Source organism: Stenella coeruleoalba, assembly GCF_951394435.1.
Source record: "Stenella coeruleoalba genome assembly, chromosome: X".
Lineage (NCBI taxonomy): Eukaryota > Metazoa > Chordata > Mammalia > Artiodactyla > Delphinidae > Stenella > Stenella coeruleoalba.
This window is the reverse complement of record NC_137152.1, coordinates 1,468,513-1,481,509: the sequence shown is the minus strand read 5'-3', so window position 1 is coordinate 1,481,509 and position 12,997 is coordinate 1,468,513. Positions and strand designations below refer to the sequence as shown.

The window sequence follows — 12,997 nt, the reverse complement described above, 5'->3', positions numbered from 1 at the left end:
GCCTCACACTCCTGCCTCAAGTGTGGCCTCCGCCTGGACCTGAACACAGGTAGCGGCCTGGGGGCGGGGTGGGCTCGCGCATGAGCAGTGCAAAGCCCGGGGGGGGGAGGGGAGGCCCCGGCCTGCACCACCCCGTCGTCTCCGGAAGTCCCGCCTCTGAAGGCGGGACCAGGGCCTGGAGGAGAAACAGGGAGCCGCCGCGCGGCCGCTTCCGCGGGCCCCGGCGCCGGAAGCGGATATGCGTCACAGGGGCGGGCGGCGGCGGCGGCGGCGGCGGTGGCGGCGGGTCGCGTTGGGGTTGCCTCCGGTGGACGGTCGCGACGCCGGGCGGGGAGGCCGCGCCTGCCAGGGTCGTCGGGGGCCCGCGGAGAGCTGGGGCCAGGGCGGCGGCGGCCTGGGACGCAGGCGGAACCCCGCTCCGGTGAGCGCCGCCCGCAGCCGCCTCCGCCCGCGAGCCGGGCGGGGGTCTGGGAGCGGGGACCCAGTGGCCGTGGTATCAGAGGGCCGGGGTCTGCGGGGCTCTCGGGAACAGGGACCCAGGGGCGGAGGACCCAGAGGTCGGGAGTCTGCGGGCGGCCTGGGGGCGGGGGTCGTAGGCCTGGGGACCTGCAGTCTGGGAATCGAGGGCCTAGGTCTGTGAGGAGCCGGGGGAGGGGCACCTGGGGTGACGAGGTAGCAGGGGCCGAGGTCTGCGGGGATCTTGGGGCCGAGGACACTGGGGGCTGGGAGAAGAGCCAAAGGCGTCCGGGGAGACGGGGGTTCCCAGGAGGCCACTGGTACCGGGGAGGGGCGGTGCGGGGGGTGAGGGCAGGGCCGGTGACAGAGAGGGAAGGAGGCGGGGCCGGGAGCTGGGGGGGCCGGGAGCTGGGGGTTCCGAGGTTAATGGGGTTGGCGGGGGTTACAGGCAGCGGCCCGGGACAGGGAAGGCGGGAACTGAGGGGCGGGGGGGACAGTTAGAGGGGCTGGAGGTACTGGGCACCGCGTAGGGTTAGCTGGGGGTATCCGGGCAGCGAAGGGGCTGGGGGTCGCGCCCAGGATGCAGGAGAAGCCAAGCAACAGGGAAGCTGGGAGTACCAGGGCTCCCGGCAGGCAGGCGGGGGAGGGGGTAGGGTGTCCGGGGCTCTGGTTCGGGCCCTCCCTGCGGCCTTTGGGGTCCTGTGGAGCGGGGAGTCACAGGTCTCAAACCAGGCCAGAGCTCCTCTGCAGTGCCCCTGACCCTGCCACGTGGCTTTCCTCCAGCTGGGACGCCCGCACCCCTGGGGTTCCTCCTGGATCTGGGGCGGGAGCTCCGAGAGCTAGCGGGTGGGCGGGCAGACCGGCTGAGGCCGCCACCTGTAGGGCTTGGTGTCCGTGGGTCAGGCTTTCTGGAAGCAGGCACGTCTCCCAGCAGGTGGAAAGAGCTGGGGGAGGAGGGGAGGAGGGGCTCCCTCCCCTCCCCCGGTTTCCGAAAGGTCACTTTTTATGCTTTATCTGGGAACAGAGAGGGTGCCTCCGCCCACAGTGGGGAAGTTGAAGTCGATGGCCCTTGGCTGTTTTTTTCAGCCTGAAACTTCTTTCCTGTTTCTTCCGTGGAAACACAGGGCCACCTCCTCCACAGACCCTCCCAGATGCCTGTCCTGGGCCGTCCCTTCCCTCCCCCGTGAGGTGTGTGCACCCTCTGGTGGAGGTGGCCGGTGGAGCCGGCCTGCCCCGTGTTCGCTGAGGGCAGCGACCGACCCCGCCGAGCTGGGCTCCCACTGCCCTGGCCCCGGGAGAGCTGCCTCTGGGTACTGGGGGCAGGTCAGCGCTGCTGGAGGAGTCGGGCTGCCAGCTGTGCCTAAACGTTTTGTCGGCCCGTTTTCTCCCCTGCTTTAGTGTAATCTCATTAAAAGCACCAACGTCTCGGGCGAGGGCCTTTCCCTCTGTAGAGGCCCGTGTGCCTGACGTACAGAGAGCAAGCAGACTTGCCTCCCTGCTCCGGGCCCGCGGCACCGGCCAGCCTGGGACACCTCGGCCCGGTGCCCGGCCCTGACCCGTCGCGCACGCGTGTTTTTCAGGCCCGAGGTCCCGGCTATGGCTGCGGCTACCATCGTGCACGACACGTCCGAGGCGGTGGAGCTGTGCCCTCCCTACGGCCTGTACCTGAAGCCCATCACGAAAATGACCATCAGCGTGGCGCTCCCGCAGCTGAAGCAGCCGGGCAAGTCCATCTCCAACTGGGAGGTGATGGAGCGCCTGAAGGGCATGGTGCGCGACCACCAGTTCTCCGCGCTGCGCATCTCCAAGAGCACCATGGACTTTATCCGCTTCGAGGGCGAGGTGGAGAACAAGAGCCTGGTCAGGGCCTTCCTGGCCTGCCTGGACGGCAAGACCATCAAGCTCAGCGGCTTCTCCGACATCCTCAAGGTGCGCGCCGCCGAGTTCAAGATCGACTTCCCCACCCGCCACGACTGGGACTCCTTCTTCCGGGACGCCAAGGACATGAACGAGACGCTGCCGGGCGAGCGGCCCGACACCATCCACCTGGAGGGGCTGCCCTGCAAGTGGTTCGCCCTGAAGGAGTCGGGCTCCGAGAAGCCCAGCGAGGAGGTGCTGGTCCGGGTGTTTGAGCGCTTCGGGGAGATCCGCAACGTGGACATCCCCATGCTGGACCCCTACCGCGAGGAGATGACGGGCCGCAACTTCCACACCTTCAGCTTCGGGGGCCACCTGAACTTCGAGGCCTACGTGCAGTACCGCGAGTACGCGGGCTTCATCCAGGCCATGAGCGCCCTGCGCGGCATGAAGCTCATGTACAAGGGCGAGGACGGCAAGGCCGTGGCCTGCAACATCAAGGTGAGGGAGGGGCCCCTGCAGCGCGGGCAGGGCCCCGTGGAGAAGGTCCCCGCGGCAGGCCGCGACCTGCAGGACGGCAGCCGCGGGCAGGGGAGCAGGCGGCCCCGTGCTTCTCTCACAGAGCCTGCGTCTTCAGGGCGCGCGAGGGAGCCGAACGTCCTCCCGTGGCTGCCAGGGTGACGGTCGCCCTGGGAGGAGCTCCAGCCGGGCCCCCAAACGTCCCTTGAAACGAGGCGACGGTTCTTTTACGGCCGCGCACTGTGCCCCGTGCCGCCTGGGCGGGGGAGGCGCGGCAGCCGGCCTCGGGGCCCCGGGGCCCTGTGGCAGGAGGGGAGAGGGGCGCGTTTCCCGCCGGTACCGGGGCAGGGCGTCGGACCTCCGGGTACGCTCGTGCTCCCGGCGCTGTCCCTGTGGTTCGTGGTCCCCTTCCCCTCTCGGGAGAAGTGGGGTCCTGAGCGCTGACCGTGAGGCTCGGGGCCCGTGGCCACGCAGGGGAGGGCGTCCCGGGAGCCCCTTCCCTGCGCTGAGTCTGGGGGAGCCGGCCTCGCGCGGGCGGGGCTGTCGCCCTCAAGGAGGCTCTCCGGTCGCCGGACCCGCCGCAACCTGCCCCGTTCTCCCTCTGAAGGTTTCTTTCGATTCGACCAAACACTTGAGCGACGCCTCCATCAGGAAACGGCAGCTCGAGCGGCAGAAGCTTCAGGAGCTGGAGCAGCAGCGGGAGGAGCAGAAGCGCCGGGAGAAGGAGGCGGAGGAGAGGCAGAGGGCCGAGGAGAGGTGCGTGCGGCCCGGGCCGCTCGGGGCTCCCGCCTGGGCCCCGTGCGCGCACCCGTGTGCGCATGTGCGGGCGGCGGGGCCAAGCCCCCTACCCGCGTGGCCCTGCCCAGTGCCCTGGACGGGCCTTCCCCCTCCGAGCCTCCCTGAGTGCCATGCGCGGGTCCTGCTGACACAGGCACGGAGTCTTGGCTGTTTTGCAGGTTTTTGCGTTCAGGCTGAAGCTGCTTTTAAGTGAAGTAGAGAACTGATGACGTTGGCGGGTTTTTGCAAAAACGCCTCATTTAGGTCTGTAAAGTAACTGAGGTTCACGTGTCTAACGGCAAACTCGGGGGACGACCTTTCCCCCTTTTATCTTTTGCTTTGTGAGTTATAAGAGCAACCTGACTAACGATACTACCTGGATTTTAGAAAACAAGGAAAGATTCTTCTTGGTCCATCACGGCTGCTGTGCGCTTGGTGTTTCTTTCCAGCGTGTGTGTGTGTGTGTGTTACACTCAAGGTGTCGTGTGTTTTGCAGAGTGTTGTTCAGTCTTAGGTGTGCGTGATCTGGGCAGTTCATTGTTCACCAGTCTGTTTATCTGTTGCCTGAATTGACTTACCTCTTGCCCTGGCTGTCGGGTTCCTGTTTTGTTTTCCCTTCTTCACCGACAGCACTAACACAGATGCGGAGATATCTCGGCGGGTAGCAGTTCCTTTGTCTGCACCGGAACCCAGTTCCAGGGTAGTGCGTCCAGACCATGCCGCTGTTCTCTGCTCAGCCCCACGTGGCTCCCGCGGGGAGGCGGGGATGCCTGGGCTGCAGACAAGGGTGTGGCCGTTGGTCGGGGGCCAGGAGCCCCGGAGTAAGGCCGTGGGTGCAGAGAGAGGAACGGGCGTCCGGGGAGTGTAGGCTGTGCTCGCTGCGTGGCTGCCCTCAGGAGGCGGCCCTTGGCGGGGACGGTTGGGATCGTGCAGTGAACCGGGCCGCAGCGTCAGCACGGCCCCCTCAGGCAGAACCGGGAAGCGCAAGTGGTGTGCGGACCACCCACCCGCCCTTGTCCCAAACGGGCCTTGTCCTCCCTCTTCGAGGTGGGCCGTGACCACAAGCCCCCGAGCTGGGGGGTGTAGAAGTTCCCCACGGCCTTCCTAAAGCAGCTCTGAGGTCTCGTTAAAGGCAATTTGCTTGACCTTATGGCAGGAAAAGCGGGTGGGGAAACGGGACTGAGAGTGGCCTTGGAGGACACAGAGCAGGACACGTCCTGGTGAGGACCCGGCCTCGCAGCCCCAGGGCGGCGCCTCGGCTGTGGCCACGGAGCGTGGCAGGGCTGGCCTGGCACGAGCGGTGGGCCTGGGAGGCGCCCAGGGTGAGCAGTGGTGGCCAGGGCTGTGGGGCGGAGCCTCGGCGTCTGTGCCGCATCACGGGCGCGCGTCTCTGGGTCCTTCGGTGTTCATAGGAACAGAGTGCAACTGCCCAGTAGTGGTCGCGTTCCTGGTCGTGGCACGCCGTGGGCCATGAGCTCCACAGTTGAGAGCTGTGGGCACTTGAGGCCCGTGAGGCAGCTAGGACCCGCAGCTCTTGACGGACACCTGCTGCGGGAGGCCTTCAGGTGTGTGTGGCCTCCTGGACGCCGGCACCCTCGAGCTGTCCTGCTTCCCCGCGTTAGCTCGGCCTCGGTGCCCAGCCCGCCCCCTCCTCTGCGTCCGGATGAGCTTGGGTCCTCCCGCCGCCTCCTCCGGGCCTGGCACCCTGGGAGTGATGTCGGCTCTCCTGCAGACAGTACGCCTTCTGGCCTCAGGGGTCTCCTCTGTGTCTGGTCCTTCCCGCAGCGACCTCGCCTCTCTGCTGTGCCGGCCCCACCGGCAACTCAGCGAACAAAAGCTCGCAGGAGATGCGGGTGTGCCGGGTGGACACATCCGTTGGTCTTCAGACCTTCCCTGGGGGTCTGGAGCCATCCTGCTTTCGGTGGCGTCCTCATTTCCGAACGAGGAAGGATGTTGTTAGGGTCTAGGCTGGCGGGTGTGGTGCGGGGGTGTTTATGGAACAGTCGCTGTCTCCAGGGAGTGTGTACGCAGTGATCTCGCAGGGTTTCCCCAGGCAGTGCGTCCTCTCGGGACCCCTTGATCGGGGTACACCCCAAGGCAGACCGGGTCGGGTTTGCGTCCCCGTGCCTTTGTCGTTTCCACTACTTCCTATGAAAGGCCATGCGGTACAGTCTCTCGTGTTTGGTCTTGCCCTTAGCTCGCTGCTTCCGGAACCTTCCTGCAGCTGTGTACGTTGCCGATTCCCTCCCGCTCAGGGCCCGCGGGTTCCCAGGGTGTGAAAGCCCGGGCCGGGTGTCTCTGCTGCCGCTGGGGCTGGGGACGGTGCAGCACGCTGGCTCTAAGTTCAGGGTGCGTGCGGCCAGCGGAGGGGCCTCGTCGCTCTGCGTCGCAGCCCTTTCCCCGTCCGTCCGTCGTCGCCCCTCCGCCATCCGGGTGCCTCTTGTTCAAAACTCAGCGGCCGCTGCGGCCTCCCTGGCCATCCATCCCTTTCTTCACGATTCCGGGCTGGGGTCGCACTCAGCGAGACTCTCCCGCGGATGACGCCGGAAAGTCGCAGCCCCTGAGCGCCGCGCTCCTCGGGGTCCCCGGATGCGACTGAGGTTTCTCCGGGGAGGAAGCGCCGCGATGCCGAGCCCCGCGGCCGCCACCCGGGTGCCCTGTGGATGGCGCTCCCTCGCGCATGCGGCCCGCGGCCTCACGGAGCCCGTGTCTCGCTCGCGCAGGAAGCAGAAGGAGCTGGAGGAGCAGGAGCGCGAGAGGCGGCGGGAGGAGAAGCTGCGCAGGCGCGCGCAGAGGCAGCGGGAGCGCGAGCTGCGGCGCGGCCAGCGGAAGCTGGAGAGGCTGCAGGCGGAGGAGCAGCGGAAGCTGCAGGAGAAGATCCGGCTGGAGGAGCGCAAGCTGCTGCTGGCGCAGCGCAACCTGCAGTCCATCCGGCTCATCGCCGAGCTGCTGAGCCGCGCCAAGGTACCACCTGCCGCGCCTGCGGGACACGGCGCCCGGCCCGCGGGTGGGGCTCGTTGCGCGGGACGACGCTTCTGGCGTCCCCGGGTCGGCGCTCCACATCCGCGCCCTGTGCTGAGGGAGCCTGCGGAGCTGTGGGTCGGCCTCCCCACGTCCAGGCCTCGCAAGGGCCGGCCTGACGGGGGGGGGGGGGGGGGGGGGTTAGGTGGCGGGAAGTGGGGGTGGGCAGAGCCCGCCAAGGGTCGCCCGCCCACCCCCGGGGCTCACTGGGGCCGCGCTGCTCAGGCCCCGTCAGGTCAGCCGCCCTGGGCCGGGGCCTGCCGGGGGTCGGGGCGGAGGCCGGAAGATGCGCGGTCCTCGCCGTGGCCCCGGGAAGCCAGGCGCCTGGAGCCGGGCCGCGCCCCCTCGGTCCGCAGCTGCAGAGCTGACAGGTCTCAGCTGCGCTGTGCGGACGGCCCTCCCGGTTCCCGCACCTGCTTCTCTTGGAGGCCAGGCCGGTAACTGCCGCGAGCCGGGCCGGGGGCGTGGACGGACCTTGCTGGGCGCGCCTGGTGCTCAGGCGGGCCGCGGAGTCAGGCGCGGGGCGACCCTAACCTGTTGTCTGGTTACAGTTGTGATCAGTCCGCGGGAAGGAGCGTGGCGGGCGCGCTGAGACCTGTGGCAGCGTGTTCTTGTTTCATGGTGAATATTGAAGACCCTGAGCAGGCCCGGCCCCGCGCCTCCGCGCCGTAATCTCAGTTCCCCGTGGCCGGCGACCTTCGCACCGACAGCAGGCGCAGAAGGCCCGCCCCGGGGCTGCGGCGAGGAGCTTTGCCAGGGCTTTCCTCCGCCGGCTGGGCAGGACGCCCGGGCGCGGGCAGGTGCGGCAGGCCGGGCTCCAGCCGGCCGCCCGCCCGCCCACCCGCCGGGTCCCCCAGGCCGGCGTCTGCAGAGCCGCGCGCCGCGGAGCGTCCGTGCGGGTTCAGAGCCCAGCTCAGGCGCGGCCCCCTCTGTCCCGCAGGCCGTGAAGCTGCGGCAGCAGGAGCAGCGGGAGGAGACGCTGCGGCTGCAGCAGCAGGAGGAGCGCCGGCGGCTGCAGGAGGCGGAGCTGCGGCGAGTGGAGGAGGAGAAGGAGCGCGCGCTGGGCCTGCAGCGCCGGGAGCGCGAGCTGCGCGAGCGTCTGCTCAGCATCCTGCTCAGCAAGAAGGCGGATGGTGCCCGCGCGCCCGCGGGTCTGGGCGCCGCGCACGCGCACCTGCTGCAGCCGGTGCTGGACATCCTGCACACCGTGTCGGCCGGCTGCTCGGGCGCCGCCCCGCCCACGCCCACGCCCGGCGCCCAGCGCGAGGACCCGCCCCGGCCGCCGGCCGCGGGTCCCGCCCAGAACATGAACGGTGGTGCCGCGGACGAGGCCCCGAGCAAGGAGGGGCAGGATCCTCGCCGTGTCGCCCCCGACGACGGCCCTTCCGAGAAGAGGTGCCCCGCCGTCCTCGCCTGCATCCCCGACAACAACCAGCAGCCCAAGGCCGCGCCCGCCGCCTGCGAGCAGAGCGCGCCCAGGAAGGACGCGCGCTCCGAGCAAGACAAGTGCAACCGTGAGCCCAGCGGGGGCCGCGGCCGGGCCAGCGGGGACCGGGGCAGCGATGACGGGCCCAAGCGGGAGCGCAGCCGGCCGCGGCGGGCGGGCAGCCGGGAGGACGTGAGGCTGCCCAAGGAGCGAAGGTCGCACAGGAAGCGCTCGCACCAGGACGGGAGCCCCCGCCGGCGCAGCGCCAGCCCCGAGCGCGAGCACGAGCACGAGCACGAGCACGAGCGGTCGCGGAGGTCCCACAGCAGAGACCGGCATGGCCGGCGGGAGAGGAGCCGGGACCGGGACCGCAGGGGCAGCTCGGGCAGGAAGCGCAGCCGCCACCGACGCAGCGAGAGGTCGCGCTCGGGCTCCCCCAGCCGGCACCGCAGCACCTGGAACAGGTAATGCACGGAGGGCCCAGGCAGCAGCCGTCCCGGAGGACCAGGACGGGGGGAGGGGGGGCGCACGTCCTGCTGCTGCTCGCTGCCCCCCACGCCACCCCGCCACCCCCCCCAGCACACCCAGGGAGCTCCCTGGTGAGGAAGGCACCTCTCCCTCGTGGCCGTGGGTCTAGTTCAGAGGCATCGTCCCCGGTGACGAGCTTTCGTTTCTCTTAAAACTGTTGATCCAATAGCTTTAACGTCAGCAGTCCTCTCTGAATCAGGAGGAACACGTAGGCCGCCAGCCGTGAGAATTGCAGACCACCCCACCCTGGGCACACAGGCTGGCAGCGCCGAATCCCTGCACCTGCTCGGAGACGCCTCTCATAGTCACTTCACGGGAGCTGCCTGTCGCGTCACGGGGATGGACTGTCCGGTGTGGCGGCCACAGCCCCATGGGGCATGGAAAAGAGGAAGCCTCGCCCTGCGGGTGTTTTTTTGTTTTTTGGTTTCTTCCCTCTTTTGTAAGTTTAACAGACTGGGAACAAAGTTTGGGTGGGATGCCAAAGGAAAACGGCTCTGGTGCATTTAAGTCATCGGCGGGGAAGCTGTACGTTCTGCAACGCGGAAACTCAGACGTGCCGTCTTTTTAGGTGTGGGCAGGTGCGGAAGTGGTACGGAGGGTCCCAGAAGCTCACTTTTCTACAAATTCAAGTAATTCAGCGTAAAAAAAAAAAGGTTGATTAAAATTAGTTTTGGTTCCTAGTCAAGGTTAGCCTGTGTGGTTTTTTTAAGAAACCGTTTTGCTAAATTATTTTTACTTGGAGCGTTTCAGATTTAATGCTGCAAACATGTTAAATTTTATAATCGTTGGCTTCTCTGAGTGAAGCTCAGAAATACTTAAAAATAGCTGTTATCGTCCGCCTTAGGAGAGATGGTGTTTATTCCAGTTTGCATTTTTATGGTGAAATAAAACCCTTTTCCAATGAACTAATGTTTCCCATACTTAATGTGTGTTCGCGTTTTTAAGTTCTTTGGGCTGCCTCACTGACCTCAGCGTGATTTGGCGTATCTGAAATCGCTGGTTTCTAAAGATTCATTTCACATGCTGTGACTTTTGTAAAGTAACTCCCTGGAGGAGAACACGGGTCCTGAGACTCTTTCAGTTTGCTTACCGGGAACATAAAAGTGTAGCAAGTTCACAGAAGCAGTCTTTTTAAAGCTACAGTGCCATTAAAAAAAAAAAAAAGACTTAAAGAAAGTGGTTCTCTCCTCACCTTGAGTTGGGGTAGCAGGTAGGTGTCAGTGCCCCTGCTGGGACCCCGAGCTGCAAGGGATCCCTCCGTCTGTCTTTGTTTTAAGGCAAACACAGATGTTCTCAGCACGTGGAGGGCAGTTATATGCTTTTTCCACCCTAGTCACATCATCGTCAAACTCTCAGGTCGGCACAATAGACTTGCACTTTCCTTCTCTGCGCTGGCATTGGTCTGGTCTGTCACCAGTCGAGGTGTGCGTGCAGGACGTGCTCGGATGCCCAGTGATTGGAGATGCCTCTCAGAGGTGCACACGGGCAGCTGTGTCAGGATTCCTGCAGCCTGGCATTAAGTGTTTTTTGCCCCATCAGCAGCTCTGAGAAAGTCGGAGGACTGGGTGTCACTCTGGGTGCCCAGGATATGTTGCTGGATGAGACAGGCCCCCTGAAACATGGGAATCTTGAAGGAGCAAGTACAGGACTGAGGAGCAGGCCACGTGGCATCGTGTGTGTATGTAGGGGAGGTCTCTGAAGTCAAGGGAGATCTCCGTGAGGTCAGAGGAGGTTTCTCTGAAGTGAGGGAGAGTCAGATCAGCACACATCTCTGAGGTCAGGGGAGGTATCGCTGTGGACGAGAGTCAGGCATCTGAATTCTAAACCTGTTCCACTGATCATGCGTATTCCACCTCCAAAACCACTGAGCTACGCAGCAGAAGGTAGAGGCGTAATCAGTGCTGCCCAGGCCAATCCTCCCTTACCGACTGGTCCTCCGCCTGCTGGGTCTGTCAGTTCCTGAGACAGGGGTGGCATTGACATCTCCAGCCGTAGCAGCAGATGCATCTTTTTCTCCTCAAAGGCCTAACAGTTTGTGCCTTTTGTGTTTGACACTGTGTTATTAGTTGCGTACAAGTTAAGGATTGTCACGTCTCCTTGGAGAACTGGCTCCTTGGTCATTTGCAGTGCCCTTCTGTACCTTGATAATTTTCCTTGTCCTGAAGTCTGTTTGGTGGTAAATGGGGAGGAAAGGAATTTGATGGAAAGAGATGTCCGTTACGTGTATGTGTCTCCTAGACACACACACAGCATCCGAGGGTGTCAGGGGAAAAGAAGGTTTTGGCGTAAGCCATGATTGTTCTCTCTTTTCAAGCCAAGCTCCACAGAGGAGAGGACAGTAGTTTTTTGTTGTGACACAGCAGATCCTTTTAGAGGCAACGTGCCTAAGAATGAGGATTCGGGAGCCTGGCTTAGAACCGTTTCGCCCAACAGCCCCTCTCCTGTGAGGCTGACGGCAGTGACTTGCGTGGGGACCAGGTGAAGAGCACCCATACAGCCCGTTGGGATCCTGCTGGTTTGGACTCATCTTGGGTTTAAGGCACTTGTCGTCCTTATGACTTAGGGTGGGATTTTCCAGGTTACAGTGCAACCAACCCTTATCCACGGGCTCCACATCCATGGATTCAGTGAACCGCAGCTTGAATACTATGTTTACCACCCGCGGTTGGTTGAAGCCGTGTGTGCGAAACCATGGATCCGGGAGGTGGACTCTGGGACTGCAGCATCGGCGAATTTTGGTACCGGCGGTGAGTCCTGGAACGGATCCCCGTAGATACCGAGGGACAATTGTGCTTTCGTTTATTTTCTATAAGTTCTCTTGTTTTCTGTAGGAGTTGTTAGCGATAAAAAATAGAGATTAATTGAAACACGTCTGTTAACTAATTCGATTTTATCTTCACAAACCAGGATTTTTCTTAGTTCTGAGGTGACTAGACTGTAATCAAGGGCGCTGTGAGTAAGGAACACGTTCATTGAGGAAATGGAAGGTTTCCACCCTAGAAGCGTTGTCCTGCCAACTTCTGGGGTGAATGAATGGGAGGTTTGCTTCTCCTTTTCTGTCTGTCTCACAGCATTTTGTCCTGAGCCTCGTTCTAGCCGAGTGGGCTCATTATCTCATTGTAGGTAAATAAAATCCACCCCCAATTTATCCGTTTCACCCGGCGGAGATGTTCTCCAGACCTGAGGGCCTGGGGGTCACCAGGTGTTCTGGGATTTGGGACTTGACTGTGGCTCTTGTGTCCTCTGGAACCTAGCGACCTGCATTCGAGGAGAGATTGGGACATGAGGAAAGGCGCAGAGCTCTCAGGGAGGGCTCCAGGGAAGAACGAGGCTAACGTGGCGTCGGGCAGTTGACTCACCCCTTTCTCTGCCATCTTCACTCCTGCAAACCCTGCATCTGACAGGCGACTATCGATGCAAAGGGATTTTTGACCTGCTTTCGTTTTGTAGTTGCTTTTACTTATCTGGATTTTTAAAGTTCTGCCAAAGAGGAGGGTGTCACCACTGTAACCATGCCTCGCTCCTCCAGGCACCTGTGCTTTTCCTCACCATGCCTATCCCTGCTCAACACACACGGCGGAAACCCCGCCGACTCACCTGAGTCACCTAGGCTGCCGTCTTGCCAGCTAGAGTCCCCACTTCCTGTCTTTGCCCTGTGATCTCCCACGTGGGGCTTCATGCCAGCTCACGGGGTCCTTGATGCACCCACGGTTTGAAGGGGGTCGGGTCCATTTCTCAGTCCTCGGCTTCGCTCTAAACTTGTTCTTGTAACTGATCGTCCTGGGAATGTGCCTGGCTCCAGCGTCCCCCTTCTCCTCCCTCTCGTGGCCCCCGTGGAGGCACCGTGCCGCCTCCTTCCTCATACTTGGGCTCTGCTCCCCAAGGTGACACGGCTTCTAGGGTCCCAGTGTCACCTGGAGAGGTGCGTCTGGGAGCGACACGGTGACAGCGGAACGGAAGAAGGGCCTCCTGGAGGTGTGTGCTGGGAGATTGTTAAAAAGGAAGTGACACCCTTCTGTCCATGTTTCTGCTCCCACCAAGTACATGAACCAGGTTCCCCCAGACCCCAGGAAAACCGGGAGAAAGTTCACTCTGAGCCATCATGAGAGGAAGCCCTGTCCACCTCGTTTAGAGGACGCATTTCCAGTCGAACATCAGTTATTAACATTTGCAAAGTTTTCATTTATACACCTGCTCACGATGAGTCAGAGCACAGAAAACACATAAAACCTTCTGTTAACAGTAAAAAACCCAAAAAACGTAAATTCTCGTACAATTTCAATGTATATATTCTATTTTTTCTAGTTTTATTGAGATATAGTTGACATATTGGTTTGAACTTTGTGTAGACTGCAAAACGATCACCACGAGAAGGCTAGTTAACCTCCGCCACCTCGTGTACAGACATCTTGC

At 62.9% G+C, this 12,997-nt stretch overlaps 1 protein-coding gene across 3 annotated transcripts; it reads left to right on the top strand.

Moving 5' to 3' along the window:
• Positions 1–296: 296 nt before the first annotated feature.
• AKAP17A (A-kinase anchoring protein 17A) lies at positions 297–11,479 on the top strand. 3 transcript variants are annotated; one of them, XM_079911158.1, is made up of 6 exons: positions 297–421; positions 2,037–2,814; positions 3,440–3,588; positions 6,333–6,573; positions 7,571–8,520; positions 8,784–11,479. In XM_079911158.1, exons 2-6 carry the CDS (start codon positions 2,053–2,055, stop codon positions 8,794–8,796), a joined length of 2,115 nt encoding a protein of 704 aa, XP_079767284.1. In that variant the 5' UTR covers positions 297–421; positions 2,037–2,052; the 3' UTR covers positions 8,797–11,479. The 3 variants fall into 3 exon arrangements, with proteins under 3 accessions (XP_079767284.1, XP_079767283.1, XP_079767285.1); XM_079911157.1 differs by having other exon boundaries at positions 8,754–9,849; XM_079911159.1 differs by lacking the exon at positions 8,784–11,479 and having other exon boundaries at positions 7,571–8,725.
• Positions 11,480–12,997: the final 1,518 nt, after the last annotated feature.

What these genes read in the sequence shown, in the direction of transcription:
- AKAP17A (XM_079911157.1), top strand. Translation starts at nt 2,053, where the DNA reads ATGGCTGCGGCTACCATCGTGCACGACACGTCCGAGGCGGTGGAGCTG. An exon ending in CCGTGGCCTGCAACATCAAG is followed by an intron (nt 2,815 to 3,439) that starts GTGAGGGAGGGG and finishes CTCCCTCTGAAG; the next exon opens with GTTTCTTTCGATTCGACCAA. An exon ending in AGCTGCTGAGCCGCGCCAAG is followed by an intron (nt 6,574 to 7,570) that starts GTACCACCTGCC and finishes TCTGTCCCGCAG; the next exon opens with GCCGTGAAGCTGCGGCAGCA.